This window comes from Onychomys torridus, chromosome 6, assembly GCF_903995425.1.
Source record: "Onychomys torridus chromosome 6, mOncTor1.1, whole genome shotgun sequence".
Classification (NCBI taxonomy): domain Eukaryota; kingdom Metazoa; phylum Chordata; class Mammalia; order Rodentia; family Cricetidae; genus Onychomys; species Onychomys torridus.
In genome coordinates this window covers 63373346-63390092 of record NC_050448.1, presented here as the reverse complement: position 1 = coordinate 63390092, position 16747 = coordinate 63373346, and the positions used below count along the sequence as shown (strand labels likewise).

General features: G+C 34.9%; 1 protein-coding gene across 5 annotated transcripts in view; it reads right to left on the bottom strand.

The window, feature by feature from the left end:
• Lrba (LPS responsive beige-like anchor protein) overlaps positions 1-16747 on the bottom strand; it is a 578506-nt gene that overhangs the window by 391337 nt on the left and 170422 nt on the right. For all 5 annotated transcript variants that reach the window (XM_036190835.1, XM_036190833.1, XM_036190836.1 and 2 more), the window contains one exon: positions 11173-11237. In XM_036190835.1, coding sequence (XP_036046728.1) covers positions 11173-11237 — 65 coding nt within the window. The remainder of the gene's footprint in view (positions 1-11172; positions 11238-16747) is intronic.

The following is a 16747-nucleotide window of genomic DNA, read 5'->3' as shown; positions in this document are numbered from 1 at the left end:
AAAACACAAATATAATTTTAAAAAAAAAGAAAGCACTGTCACTCAACAACAAAAAAACAATAAAAGTGAACAAAGGACTTGAAAAAAAAGATTTAATTTGGCAATTTATTTCATTTATATAAAGTGCATATGTACACATATATTTATATGTAAATATACTTATATAATTTCTATACAACTATAAGTATATTCTCATAATCTTGATATATTCAAATCACTGGAAATCAGCATACATATATATGGAAAAAGAAAGAGACAGACGGACTTAAAAAAATGTAAAACTATTCCTGTACAAACAGGTAAAGCTATAGCTAAGGATAGAGCTCAGGGATTGACTACTTGTCTAGTATGTACAGGATTTAATTCTTGGTGTTGCTAAAATAAAACAGAAAGAAAAAGTTATTAATTTAAATTGGGCATGGTGGTGTATGTTTGAAATCCCAGAGTTACAGGCAGGAAGTCACATCTACTTGGAGGCCAGCCTTGCCTACATGGGGAGTTCCAGGTTGGCCAGAACTGTACAGTAATACCCTGTCATTTTAAGCTTTGAAATTTTTAGTGGATATTTTTCATGGAATTTGTGCATTTTTTAAACAAGATAGCATGCTTATTCAGAACTACTGCTTTAAATCAATACAAATAAGACAAGCTTAAAAATAATCACAAAAAATAATTCAATTACAAAATCACAAAATTTGTTGAAGGCTGAAGTACTAACTATACATTGTTGACTGAGCTTAAAAAGTTAAACATGAAAAATAATCTGACTACCTGAGTTTTGAAAAATACTTACAGAATTGAGAAACATATCCTTATTCTAATAAAAGAAAGATATTACTTTTGATAAACTATTAAATCTTCACAAAATAAATAGAATTAAATATTATAAGTTTTAAAAGGAAGAAACAGCATAAATGTAATCATAAATTACCCTCGCAATTTCAATGCCAACTGGTCCAGGGTTGGAATAAATAGAGATGGGAGGGTTTCTCCTCAACTAATATACCCCAAATAGGAAAACATCAAAATAATTATTTTGGGTATATAACAGGAGGTATTATACATTGTATTCATTAGGTCTACTATTGCTATTGCTCAACTGGGGAGGAAAGGGTTGATTTGGCTTCCACTTCAACATCACAGTCCATCACTGAAAGAAATCAGGACAGGAACTCATGCTGGGCTAGAACCTGGAGACAGGAGCTGATGCAGAGGCCATGGAGGGGTGTTGCTTATTTCCTTGCTCAGTATGGATTGCTCATAGAACCCAGGACTACCAGCCTAAAGATGTTATCACCCACAATGGGCTAAGTCCTCCCCTATCAATCACTAATTAAGAAAATGCCCTACAGGCTTGTTTACAGCCGCATCTTATGGAAGCAGTTTCTTAATTGAGGTTCCCTTCTCTCAGATGATTTTACTCTTTCCACAGAGCATTGTGAGTCATCCATGCCATTTAAATAAGTGCTAGGAGCTGGGCAGCAGTGGCGCATGCCTTTAATCCAGCACTCAGGAGGCAGAGCCAGGTGGATCTCTGTGAGTTCGAGGCCAACCTGGTCTACAGAGTGAGCTCCAGCACAGGCACCAAAACTACACAGAGAAACCCTGTCTCAAAAAAAAAAAAAAAAAAAAGGTGCTAGGAATGCCATTTAGGGAAATGATGGAGTTGCTAAAGGAATGCTCAGACATCAGAGGTGCAGTCTTAAGGAATTAAATTTTGAAGAGATGGGCAAGTGGATTAGTAGTAGAAACACCATATCTCCTAGGAAGGTTATTTACATATTCAGATGTATGTCTGGATACTGCTGTAATAAGCAGATCTGGACTGTCCTTGATAATAATTCAGAGCTGTGTCTAACAGTACATAGAGTAATATGCACCTTCTTATTCCCAAGTGTGCAAGAAAGAAGGAAGAATCACAGAGAAAGTTTTGAAGTAAAATCATTGGAGGCGACAAGTTCTCAAAATGTATTTCTAGTACACAAAAACAAATACAATCAGAATAGTTTGTTAATTACTGATACTTTACAAATTACCAAAGTCTGGATGATAATTTAATGTTACAATGTTCTTAAAATATTGCACCTTCAAAGTAGGTTCTAGAGCCTGTTGTTTCCTTGAGTTCTACTATTGTGTTTTTTACAAAATGAATCAGCAAATGGTATTATGTGTATTTTTATTGTAACATATAAGTAAATAGAAACAACAAGGAAAACCCAAGAGAAAAATCAGGAAAAAAAAAAAATCAGTAACACAAATGACATGAAACTCACAAGAGCTCTTGACATTTTTGTCTACAAGGAATTTATACTATGTTTTCAGAATTCAAACTACATGGACTGATAAACAACATTCCTAGTACCGAGTATGGGGTAATTATTATTAGAGAAGTTCAGAAGCCCCCAAAACAATATATACTAATGCTATTTCTCCTGCTTACCTACCAGAGCTTGATGTAAGACTCTATTGCTGAAGACACTACACACGCAAGTCATAGTTCAACTTAAGTTAAAAGCTTCCTCCTTGATGACTAGCTTGCATAGTTCCTGGCAGGAGGTGGTCTACAGGCTGCTGGGGGACAAAAGTTATCAACAGTCTTTCCCAGCTGTGAGTCTTGCATGCTAATTACTGATCTGCCTGTCAAGATGTGCCCAATGGTGCAGTAGGTACAAAGCTATGACAGAATTAACCAATTACTATCTGACTGGATTTTAGGCCTGCTCCATAGGAGAACTCATGCCTGGCAAACAGCCCTTGACTTTAAAGGTCTTGAACCCTATGGAGAAACCTATTATTGTTGTTTTATTAAATAAACATGTCAAACTCTCTTTGAAACATTCACATTTATTCAAGCTGCTCTCAGCCTTCATCTGGGAAGCTTTCTATTGCAGCAATGGTCAACATGCTGAGAATAACTAACAGTGGAGTGTTCTACCCTAAACAAGACTCAAGAAACAGAGCAAAGGAAGTGGAAAGAACGTAAGAGCCACAGGATGGGGAGATGTGCCATAAAAAGGTGACTTCTGAATATGACATGGCTATTGTCTTCATGAGCTTCTTTCGGCTGTGTTTATCTGCACAAGACCTATGTAAAACTACGCCTGTCAACATTTTACCATGGATAGGGGAAAGGCTCATAATACCCGCAGGACAACTGACAGTTAATGCTTGTGAGACAGAGAGGTCACCTTTCTCAGTGATGTAGCCACTGATAAATTGCCTGTACTCTGTCTACGCCCACGCCAGCAATCCTAATTGAACTCAGTTTGTTACACACAAATTGTAAAGCCATATGAGTAGAAAAGAGACTTGTTTTAAACAAGAAGGATTTCAGCAGAAGAAGGAAGGCAAGTACTGGGAGGAGGGGCCACTAAACCACTATATACATGCATGAAACTGCAAAAGGATTTTTAATTAAAAATTTAAAAAATTAACTAAGAGGAAATTTACATTGGGTTTTATTCATTGAATAGAAAAATAAAATTACGTCCATCAAAATATATAAAATTAATAGAGTGGTCAATATTTACTCAGTATTCTTCAAATGCATGAGTCAGACAAGTAAAGAAAGGACTTTAAACCATCACAAAAGTATTTCAAATATTAGAGTTGTGTTCTACAGAACACAACTAAGATAATACTAAGTCAGGTATATATATAAATCAACTGAAGTACATGTACATAATAAAGTGAACCCCGACACAGACCTGGATTTCATGTTATGCTAACCCTTAGCTTTCATTTAAAACATTCAAAATTAGTAGGGATACCTAAGCACTTATTTCGATTACTACAGCACCATAGCACCATAGTCTAAAGGGTAGCTTTACTATTCCTTAAATTTTTTTTAATTGGCTAGCATGGCAACACAAGCCTATAATTTCAGTACATGGACAGAGGCAGGAAGACCATGAGCTCGGGTTCCCTGGGCTGCCTAGCAAGCTCATACATACCTCTTCGAAAGGGAATGTGAAACTTTATTTACATAAAGTTACATCTTTTAGAAACAAAAATGTTCTGTCATGATTTATGATTGAAATATAGAACAGTGATAATCCAAATATCAATAATTGAGCTGTAGAGATGGCTCAGCAGCTAAGAGCACTTACTGCTCCTCCAGAGGATCAAGTTCAGTTCCCAGCACCCACTTCTGGAAGTTATAGCACAACTGCCTATAACTGCAGGTCCAGAGGAATCTCCCCAATCTCCATGCCATCTGTACCCACAAACACACTCACAGAAACACACACACACAAATACATAATTAAAAACAAAAATGCTTTCAAAATAATTTTAAATTTTTATTAAATACAACAAAACATTCAAAACACTATTGTTTAAGGTTAACAATGCTCTGCTTATAAAAGATGAAAACTTACTTCTTTGACTGAAATTTGTATTACAGTTTTTTTTTCTCTTGGTAAAAATCATTAAAAAATACACTACTTGATTATGCCCATCACCACTATTTGCACTATATAAAATAAATTTGCTTAAAACAGAAAGCTGCTTATATGAATAATGTCAGTAATTAAAATCATTATCATAAAAATATAAAGTATTATATTAAATACATAAGAAAAATATTTCAAACAAATAACAAACAAACAGACATTTATGTCTGACCTAAGTAATTGATTTGCTAATGATACCCACCAAGTCTGATAAATACAACACTGTTGTCTATCTATAAAGGTCTTCATGTTATTTACACTACTAAAACATTAATCAAGGGCCAAATTTACAACAGCAACTCTATTGATGAGGACAAAGGTCAAATCTACATAAAATGTTTGGTCCTGGCAGTTAAAGAAAAAATCTTTATTACTATTATTGTTACCCCGGGACTCAGTCTAGTATGGAACATTCCAAACTACTTCACAAACATATCCAATCTACATAGACTCACCTAAGTTCAAGGTATCAAATATGTATAAAAGAAAAGATCAAATCAATTTCTTTAGAAATATGTCTTCAAATTCTTCCTTTAAATATACTCTATGCTCTAAAATTTAATTTTATATATGTATATGTGTGTGCCTAGGCGTGTGTGTGGAGATGCCCATGGAAGCCAGAAGAGGACAGCACAATATGGATGCTGAGATACAAACTCCAGTACTTGAAAAGCAGGAAGTACTCTGAACAACTGAGTCATCACTCCAGCCCCTACTCTACCTTGTAAAGAACTAAGTTTCACTACTAGGTCCATTATTTCCCTAAGAAGTTTATTCTTACTTCCAGCATTGTTTATAATACATTAATCCCTTACACACAAAAAAATTAAATAAATAAATCAACGTTTAATACCTTTTTCTAGCATATATGAAAAAAACATTCTATTTATTACACAATATTTACTCAGTTAACCAGATACTTCTCTAGGGGACAGATAACAACTATAAACTAGAGATGGGAGCATGCATTATCTTTTGAAGAATACACATTTTATTGGCAGAAATAGGAAACAATGATGTAATAAACACATTCAGATGAACAAGAACAAACTAAAATGACAGAAAAGTGCCCTGAGGAAACTCATAGAAAAATGCTATAACGAGACCCATCGGTTTGCAACTGAAGTGTCAATTTTAAACATATCAACAGATAGACCCACAGGCTAATGATGAACACTGAAGAGAAATAAGGAATATAAGAAAATAAATTAGGTAAAAGTGACCTAGATAACATATTTCAACAACTCTGAGGTGACATCCAAACTGGGACTTAAATCCAGTCCTGAGAACAGGTTTCCCAACCTCAGAGAAATCACTAGGTCAAGAGATGCTCTCCAAAAGCACAAGTGTAGAAAAAGACAATGGCTCATTAAGTCCTCAGTGCTATGTCTTGTAATATATAAGAATGTTCGCATGTGTTTACAAAGCAGCAGCTCTAATACTGGCATTTTAATACCTATTTAGTTTGGATGGTCCTCCCCGCCAGGCTGCCCCTCTCCTCAGTCTTCAGCATTCTAATCCCATTAGCTTCTCTTCCACTTCTCATCACAGTGCATTACCCTCTCCCTTCTTCATCAAAAGTTCTCTCCTCCTGTCATGGGCCCCCTTCTACTTTTACTGCCTTCTACACACCCCCACACACCCCCACACACTACTACACAACTATAAAAACTAGAAGCTAGGACTGACAAATACCTTTGAACCACGAATGAGACGGCCGGAGTCAGTGGCAATGCTGTCTAGGTGTTAATACCACCACCACTAGGACAGGGACAACAGCTGTGCTCGCCCATGGCTGGCTGGGAAACATTTGCCTGACGCCATGCTAGAGTCAGAGCTGCACCTCCTTCAGCCATCATCAAAGAAACATCCTCCTGCAGTCGATGGGCACTAATACGAAGACCTACAACTGGATACTGTGCTGAGAGGGAGAGAACTTGGGACACTCAGTCCTAAATGAAATGTCTTCATTAAACGTCCTCCCTTCAGGGCTGAGGGACTCTGCAAAAGGGGAGGGACAATACTGTCAAGAGTCGGGGGTTGAATGGCCAAGGAAACAGTCCTCAGACACATGTGAACTCCCAGAGACAGACGGTGGCAGCATTAACAGGACCTGCACAGGGATAAGCTAGATAAGGGTCCTAGTGCTGAAAGAGGAAGTAAATACAAGCACCCATCCCTAACTCAGAAGCTGTCTCCAAATGACAACTGCTTTCAAAGGAAAAATCAGTTTTCACCAATGGAGTCCCACTGGATATACAAACCACACTTAAAGGAAGCCCAAGCTCACAAGTAGGTAGCCAACACAAAATGGTCAACACTCCTCAAATTATTCCATAAAATAGAAACAGAGGGAACACTGTCAAATTCATTTTAAGGCCACAGTTACTCTGATACCCAAACCACATAAAGACACAACAAGGAAAAAAAAAATATTGACCAATTTCCCTTATGAACATAAATGCAAATTTTCTGAATAAAATACTTGCAAACCAAATCCAAAAACACATCCAAAAAGCATCCATCATGATCAAGTAGGCTTCATCCCAAAGATGCAGGGATGGTTCAATATACAAAAATCATTCAATGTAATCCATCATATAAACAAACTGAAGGAAGAAAAAACACATGATCATATCATTACATGCAGAAAAGACATTAGACAAAATACAACACCCCTTCATGATAAAAGTTCTAAAAAGATTAGGGATACAAGGAACATACCTAAACATAAGAAAGGCAGTTTACAGCAAGCTCATAGCCAACATCAATTTAAATGGAGAGAAACTCAAAGCAGTTCCACTAAAATAAGGAACAATACAAGGCTGTCCACTCTCTCCATACCTATTCAATATGTATTTGAAGTCTTAACTACAGCAATAAGACAACTGAAAGATATAAAGGAAATACAAATTGGAAAGGAAGAAGTCAAAGTATCTTTATTTATAGATGATATGATAGTATATTTGAATGACCCCAGAAATACCAAAAGGGGCCTCCTGCAGAAGATAAACACTTTCAGCAAAGTAGCTGAACACAAAATTAACTCACAAATGTCAGTAGCCTTCCTATACACAAATGAAAACAGACTGAGAAAGAAATCAGGGAAACAACACCTTTCACAACAGTCTCAAATAATATAAAGTATCTTGGGTAACTCTAACCAAGCAAGTAATGACTTTTATGATAAGAACTTCAAGTCTTTGAAGAAAGAAATTGAAGAAAATATCAGAAGATGGAAAGATCACCACTATCAATCAGTAGTATTAACATAGTTAAAATGGCCACCTTACCAAAGCAACCTATAAATTAAATGGGATCCCCATTAAAATTCCAGCACAATTCTTGAGAGATGTTGAAAGGACAATCCTAGATTTTGTATGGAAACATGAAAAAAATTCAAGATAGCTAAAACACTCCTGAACAATTGAAAAACTGCTGAAAGTATTACCATCTCCAATGTCAAGCTGTATGACAAAGCTATAATAATAAAAACAGCATGGTATTGGCATAAAAAACAGACACAATGATCAATGGAATAGAATTAAAGATCTAAATAAATCCACATACTTATGGACACCTGATTTTTAATAATATAAATTTTTTTTAAAAGCCAGAAATACACCCTGGGGAAAAGATAGCATCTTCAACAAATGGGGCTGGTGAAACTGGATGTCTGCATATGCAAGAGTGCAAATGGGCACCATATCCATCACCATGCACAACACTCAGGTCCATGTGGGTCAAAGAACACAGCTTAAGACCAGATACACTGAAGTCAATACAAGAGAAAGTAGGGGATAACCTTGAACTTATTGGCACAGGAAAAGACTTTCTGAACAGAACACTGTTAGTATAGCACTAAAAATCAACAATTAGTAAATAAGACCTCATAAACTGAAACAATTCTGTAAGGCAAAGGACACATCAATTGGACAAAGTGGCATTTTACCAATCCCATATCTGATAAAGAACTAATAAGCAAAATATATAAAGAACTCAAAAAACTAGATATCAAAAACCAAGTAATCCAATTTTAAAATGGGGTACAGATCTAAAGATAGAATTCTCATTAGCAGGAACTCAAATGGCTGAGAAAAACTTAGTTATATCTTCAAAATATATCCATACACTTTCCAAATTTTTATCTCCTGTTATACTCTAGTTTAAGTAACCATCATGCTGAATTATTGCTTATCCATACAGCTTCTATCCCCCAATTTCTATCTGTATTAACCACAACGATCCTTTTAAGACATAAGAGAGATAGTCTACCTCCTCTATTCAATATCCTTCAATAAAGGAATTCACCACAAACTACTTTCTAAGGCTACCCAAAATTTTGCTCTGTATTTTCATTGACCTTCCTTCACCTGCTTTTCTTCATTTGATCACTATTTTAGCTATGTTCCTCAGACACAGTAGGAAATTTCACACTTGCACAGTGACTGTTCTCTTGGCTGAGAATAACTGAGTGTGCATATCCCTAAGGTATATGCCTCAAGTACATGCCCAAATATCACCTTCTCAATGAGTCCTAACAAGACCACAGTATTTTAAACTACAAACCAATCATTAATCTTTTCTTCAAAACTATCCCTAAAACAGCTTCTTATCCATTCTGCTCTGTATTTTCTTTTTCCGTAGTATGTCACTATTTATATATTACACAACTTATTTTGTTAATAGTTCATAATCTATATTTAGAATGTAAGTCCCACAAAAATATAATTGTCTGTTTACTGTCATATCCTCAAAGTTAAGAAAAATTTGATATAGAATATAATAAGTAATGAATAAATGAGGAAACAGTGACTGAAAATGTAAAAGTTCTTGGTAGTACCCAAGATCATAAATATTTCCTCATCACAACATTTCAGATATTATTTCCAACACTTTGATGGTTTCCACCAAAATATAAATATTTACCATTTTCTAATGTCTTTATGACTAACAATACTGTCCATTGAAAATATATCTCAATACTTACGATCTCTGGTTAAATTTTACCTGATTTTTCAATGTTAAATTAGTACACTGATGTGATCAGCCAAGAAATATAAATAAGCCTCCTTGAAACATTACTGCTTAGGATACTATTCTGAAAAACTATCAACCTTTTAATCTATACTTCAAGTCTTCAAGTCCATTAACACAAACTCAGCTATCACAAACAGACAGAAAGTAACCTGCCCATCATTCTGGTTTCCCCATTTGTTCTACCTTATTAATCATTCATTCTCTCTTTTTATCCTTTCTTTTATTGAAAATATATATTTTTTACACAATATATTCTGATCAGTTTCCCTTCCTCAACTTCTCCTAGAACCCCCCCCCCATCTTCTATCCCATGGGAATCCATCCTTTCTGACTCTTTGTAGAAAACAAACAGGCATCTAAAGGATAACAATGAAATAAAGTAATACAAAGCAAAAACAAGCAAACCAGAATACAACGAAACAAACAAACAGAAAAAGGGCCAAAGATAAAGCATAAAGCAGAGAAATTTCCTAAAAACCCAAATTTAAAGGTCAAAAGAACCTGTGAGGTGGAAAAAAAAATTTTTTTAATTAAAAAAGAAAAAGAAAAAGAAAAAGCCTGCCCTGTAAAAACCTTATGAGGAAAGAACATGCGAACATGCCACTGAGTGTGTTTTGTGCTGGCCACCTACTGATAGACATAGGGCCTGGCCTTGAGAGCCATCCGTATCCCCAGGGAGACTCGGGTGGAGAACGAATCTCTTCCCTCTGTGAGCAGCTGTCATTAGACACAGCTGCTGCTTGAGGGCCCGTGGCTATTTCTTCTCTCAGTGCTAGAGCCCATCTATCTGTTCAGAAGCAAGCACATCCTGTGCACGATGCGAGTTCATATGTATGTCAGGCCTGCTGTGTTTAGAAGGCCTTGTATTGTTACTGTCCTCCATCCCCTCTGGTTCTTGCAATCTTTCTGCTTCCTCTTCCACAGGGTTCCCTGAACACTGAGGGAAGGAATTTCATGGCGACATGGCCTTTAGCACTGAGTGTTCCAAGTTCTCTCACTCTTGCCCTTGGCCAGCTGTGGGTACCTGTATTTCTTTTGATCACTGGGTCTGTTTCTATGCCAATATCATGTTGTTTTCATTATTCTTATTGCTGTATACAATTTGATATCAGGGATGGTGACACTTCCAGCAGTTCTTCCATTTAAATATTGCTTCCCTTTTCATTTCTGTGCTGTGATTGCTTCAGTTCCCCACTACTAATTGTTTGTTTCTTAAATTCTTCTATTTCTGTTTTTAAGTGGAAATCATACCTGCTGATCCCCCACCACACTTTCGCAGACCCATAATAACACAAACTAAACTTACGCTATTCATCCTCATAGCCAGACGATGACATGAGAGAGAAAACACAGGTATAAATTCTAAATGCTTCTGAACACAAAACTTTATAAAAATTTCCAAATCAATATGGCTTCCTTGTACAAATACAAATAGAAACATCAATTTATTTTTGCTACACTTAGACACAATTATTGAAAATAAAAACCAGAATCTCACTAGTGTAACCATGAAGATTATAAAATGACTACATTGGCATAATTTAGTAATCAATAAACAAAAGCACTAAAATATTACTGACTCAAAAACAATATATACAGAACACCAGAGTATCAGTTCATACAGCAAAAAACAAAAGAATATTTTAAAGTAAAATATAAATAGATATAAATAAATTACCTTCCTTCATTGACAAGTTCAATAAAAGCAAGGCCTGCGTTCTTCTGAATAGAATTTTGCCACTCCTGAAAAACAGAGAAAAATAGCTGAGGAGACTATACCTAGGTTAGTTCTTTTAATGCCACAACAAAAAACATCTTCCATATCAATTTTAACTTCCTTCAGTTCTTAAAGGAAAAGTTATGGGAAGCCTGTTGCTGACTCAACACAGGCCGGTGGAAACAGAGGCTGAAACACAAAGATCCATCTCATTAAGTGAACGCATGCGTCAGCCTAAACAGAAAGAGCGGGTCCATATTTTCCTGCCATTGTTTCACACCACTGTATACTAGCTAAAATGACATCATCGGGATTAGGCTCAACAGCAGCAAAAAATACCAGGGGCAGTTAACACAGATATTTATAAAGATAATCCATAACGAAGAAAGATACTCCCACCAAATGACTACTAATAACAGAGAACATGAATTGGAATACACCAGTTATGAACTGTAAAACTATAATTTACTGGCATATAACTTAGCAATAAGTGCTATAAATTTCCAGCCATATTCACTAACCATTAAAAATTTATATATTAACTTTATCCACTAAAACAATATCCATTAAAAAGCCTAGAGTGGGAATCAATCAGTAGAGCATGTTCAAATGGATACTTTATTCCTTACTCTCAAAACCTATGTAAAATAAGCATTCATACAATAAGAAGTGGCATTACAAATTGAAATACTTTCAGAAATGAAATGAATGTATCCATGTTTATGCTTTCATGTGTCCATATCTGTCCACCATGCTTTATGCATCTGTGTACATCTACATAAATGTGAATACACACGCCTATCTTTAAAAAACCTGATGCCTTTTTTCTTAACACTCTCAGGGTCCCTTGTATTATAAGTTATATGATATCGTTCAACTATTCTTTCTGTTCTTCCTTAAAATCTAAAATGAAATATGCTCAGCTATTTACCATTGCTCATCATTAACCAAATAACGTTTCTGAATATAATAACCTGTGGAGTTTTAAATTCCATAACATTTCAAGCTAATTGCACATGGATGTGTACATTCTTCCTCTGCTTTTATATTTTGTAACCATTTTTGTTCTATATTCATTATTTTAAAAAAATCCAAGGTATTAGGACTAAAACAGCACGCTATGATTGTGCTGAATGATTCTATCTTTGCCAAAAGTATTTGTATGACACACAGAATATATAAAGTAAAAATAAAAATAAAAAACAGTAGACATGCAAAGGCATCCAATATCTAGATCTGACAAAAGGAAGAAAAGGCAATGTATTATTAAAATGAAAAAAGAGGCAGTTATGAAGACTTGTTTTCATCCTAACACAAAGAGGATAAGTTCTTGGAAATATTATACTATTTTGCCATAATAAACACAACTTTAAAATATTTCTATTCCAAGTATATTTATTATTATATTTATTATATATTATATTTAATACATTTTATTCTATAATTTAATAATATTTAGGAATAACTGAAGTCTATATACTCTCTCAAAATTAACAATTGCCACCCAACAGACTATAGGTATCCTAAATTTATTTCAATAATATTAACCAAATCAAGTGTAAAACAGGTATTTCAATCAGACTTAAAGTCCTTTTCTTTAGGTCAAAATGATATTAACGAACATGTAGTCCAACTAAAAACAATCAAATTCCACAAAAGAATTTATCCTAAAGAAAAGGGCAAGGAGCATACCCACATCTTCTCAGAGGTAGCAAGGTAGCAAGAAGATGAAGGTAAGCAGAAATTGTAGGTAGGTCCTTATAACCTGGATATACAGGGCAGAGGGTCCCACTCTTCACATTCACTCAACACAGAACCATATAATTCAAGCTGAATCTCAAACTACTCTCAAAGTCATATTATCTTTGAGAGTATCATCTAGTATTCAAATTGATAATATACTATTAAAAACTATAACCAAGGGCCTGGCCGAGGATCTCTGCATCCACTTCCATCAGTTATTGGATGAGAGTTCCAGCACGACCATTAGGGTGTTTGGCCATCTGATCACCAGACTAGGTCAGATCAGGCTTTCTCTCAACCATTGCCAGTAGTCTAGTGGATTTATCATTGTGGATTTCTGGGGACCTCTCTAGCACTTTGCTTCTTCCTGTTCTCTTGTGGGCTTCATTTGTCATGGTCTGTTATTCCTTGTTCTCCTTTTCTGTTCTTGATCCAGCTGGGATCTCCTGCTCCCTTAAGCTCTCCAGATGCAGCTCCAGGAGTCCAATTGGCGAGAAAGAGGAGGGATGGCAAGAGTATGAATTGTTGAGACCAAGATTGGAAAAGCACAGGGACAAATAGCCAAACAAATGAAAACACATGAATTATGAACCAAAAGCTGTGGAGCCCCCAGCTGGATCAGGCCCTCTGGATAAGTGAGACAGTTGAGTGGCTTGAACTGTTTGGGAGGCACCCAGGCTGTGGGACCCGGACCTGTCCTTAGTGCATGAGCTGGCTGTTTGGAACCTTGGGCTTACACAGGGACACTTTGCTCAGTCTGGAAGGAGGTGACTGGACCTGCCTGTACTGAATTGAATCCCCAGGGGAGTCTTGGCCCTGGAGGAGATGGGAAGGGGGGGAGGGGCTGGGGTAAAGGTGGGGGCAGGGAGGACACGGACGGGAACCCATGGCTGATGTGTACAATTAAAACACAAATATAATAAATTTAAAAAAGGAGAAAAAAAAACTATAACCAAAGAGGACTTTATTACATAATTCGAATTTCATAAAAAGGAAACATAAGCCGGGCAGTGGTGGCACATGCTTTTAATCCCAGCACTTGGGAAGCAGAGCCAGATGGATCTTTGCTCTACAGAGCAAGAGCCAGGAAAGGCGCAAAGCTACACAGAGAAACCCTGTCTCAAAAAACCAAAAAAAAAAAAAAAAAAGAAAAAGAAAAAAAAGAAAACATAAGCATACTCTTGTCTATATTTTCAATAAATTAGTAAACTTTGTTGATTTTACTTTTACCCAAATGAATTCTTATGTAAAAATAAAATCATAAGATATGCCATTTAAATTCCAAAAAATTTTAAATAGCATTACTGAATTTAGACTGAAAATATGATAAAATTGGTACTTATAACTATAAAAATCACCAATTAAAAAATTATAGTGACCCAATTTTAGATTGGCATGTCAAACAAAATACTACTAAAAACAAATCAGATCAAGAATGTTAATATATATATATAATTTTAAAGTCCTTTAATAATGAAGTGGATATTCAGGTTTCTGTCTAAATAAAAGAAAAGAAAAAAGAGGAATAAAACAAAATTTTAATGCTATTATTCATAAAACTGCTATAATGAAACCTACTACTTTGAATATTATCTTAAAATTAATTTTTTAAAAGTCTAGAATAGAACAAAAAATTAGACAAGAAGGTACATAGACAATTGGAAAATGACAATTTTTGCTAATGCTCAGAAAATCAAATTTATCACTTGACTTCTGGTTCACACAGACAGCATCTATAAATTGTTTTTTGTTTGTTGTTCTGGTTAAGGTAAAAGGAATACTATAATAAGTGACAAAGAAATCTATTCAAAATTAACAATGCTTATGAAAGGGAAGTTGAAGCCTAAGAGAAAATATTCCTACTTTCTTTTTTTTATATATTCCCAATGATCAAACCCAATACATTTTCTGTGCAATAAAACACTCTCTACAGTAATTTGTGGAAGTTGCCAAAACTAAAAAGAATATTCATTAATCATGGTGTTTGAAGGCATTTTTCTCCACTCAAAAACAATTATCAACAAGGCGTTAGTCTAAACAATTTTATAAACCACAGTTCAATATAACCTTTAGTGAGTTTTAATAGTTGAACGAAAAGCTTAATGGTCATCATCTTTCATGATCATTTCAATATTTCATAACAGTATTTACAATTATATAGTGATACAAAATGCACAGTACATTTAAGGTCTTGGTTATCCTTTCCCAAGAGGTCTTGATGAAAACACGTTAAAAGCCTCAGACCCAACCACTAATGCAAGTGAGCAATTTCAAAACACACTTTCAAGAGGAAGGCCTCAAAAAGCAGCAGAGTCAATCATTTCATACCTGTGCTAAGCTATATTTAATTGATTATCACATCCTAGGACCATAACTGCTGCCAAATCAATTTTTACTAAAATACACTCTTAGGTTACTAATGCTCTGAAGTCACGCAGTGGCAAAAATATGAGCACATTCAAGAAGACTACCAGAGTGCCACAAAATGTAAAGCATGCGTTTTGATAGAAAATCAGATTTTTCTAAGAGAGAATAAAGCCTTTATTAATGATATTACATTGATTCCTATGTTTCTCAAACATGGAGAAAAATAAACTGACATACAAATTATTTATTTAAATTAATTTAGAATGCTAACATATGAGATTAACTGTGGTTTTCTAAAAATTAATATCATAAAACGTATTTATTGAAGGTACTATACAACTTTGCCTATATTTTGCAAGTGAAAAAGTTTAAAAGATAAAAGTAATTCCAAAAAATTAACATGTTCAAAAGCACAGCCCACGCTTTGACAAGATTCATTATGTTATTTTTCCTATCAATTTATTTTGAGAAATCATCAGTTTTGACAATCACTGCAGTAACATCCTATTTTGTAACTTACATTATTTCTAGGATAACTTTTGACTTTTTGAGTAGTTTCCCTGATGATTAATAAGCTAAGCATTTTTATATACTTTTTAGAAATTGTTCTATCTGCTCTTAAGAAATATCTATTCAAGTAATTTGTGAATTTCTTCAATGACCTAAATTTGGTCTTAGAGCTTCTATTTTGTTTAAACAGGGTTTCATGTAGCCCAGAGTGGCCTCAAACACCCTCTTTAATCAAACCGGCTTTGAACTCCTCATCTGCCTTCCTCCAACTCCCAGATGCTGGAATAATAAGAGTAAAGTCAGATAATTTGAGTTTCTATGCTTCTAGTTGCTGTCAATTTCCTTCAGCTTCTTATATATTCCAGATACTAATCTGTTGTCAGATAACATTTTGCAAACGTTTTCTCTTACTACATATGTTGACTCTTCACCTATCACTGTTTCTCTTGGCAACTGGAGGCTTTATGATTTGAGATGATAATATTATCTATTTAATTCTTGATGGTGGTTGGCTGGCCTATTATTCTCCCAGAAGAGCTTTGCACACAAACATTCAAGTGTCTCTGCTATATTTTCTAATGGCAGTTTGCTGGTAGTAAGTATTAAATTAAAGTGAGTTTTTTTATATCTTAAAAGACAGATGATAGTTGAATCTGTCTATCTCGAAATTAATATTCAGTTTTGTTAGTATTGATTACTGACCAAAACAGTCTTCTCCGGTATACTTTTATTGTTGGTAAAATTCAATTCACTGTAGCTATGTGGGCTCTCTACTCTGTTTCACTGATGTTTGTATCCATTTTTAAGCTTAGACTTTGATATTCTGGCCACAATAAACTATTACTTAATTTCAGGTCAGTAATTGTTAGATCTTCAGCTATGGTTTTTTTTTCCCACTCAAAATGGAATCAGCTTA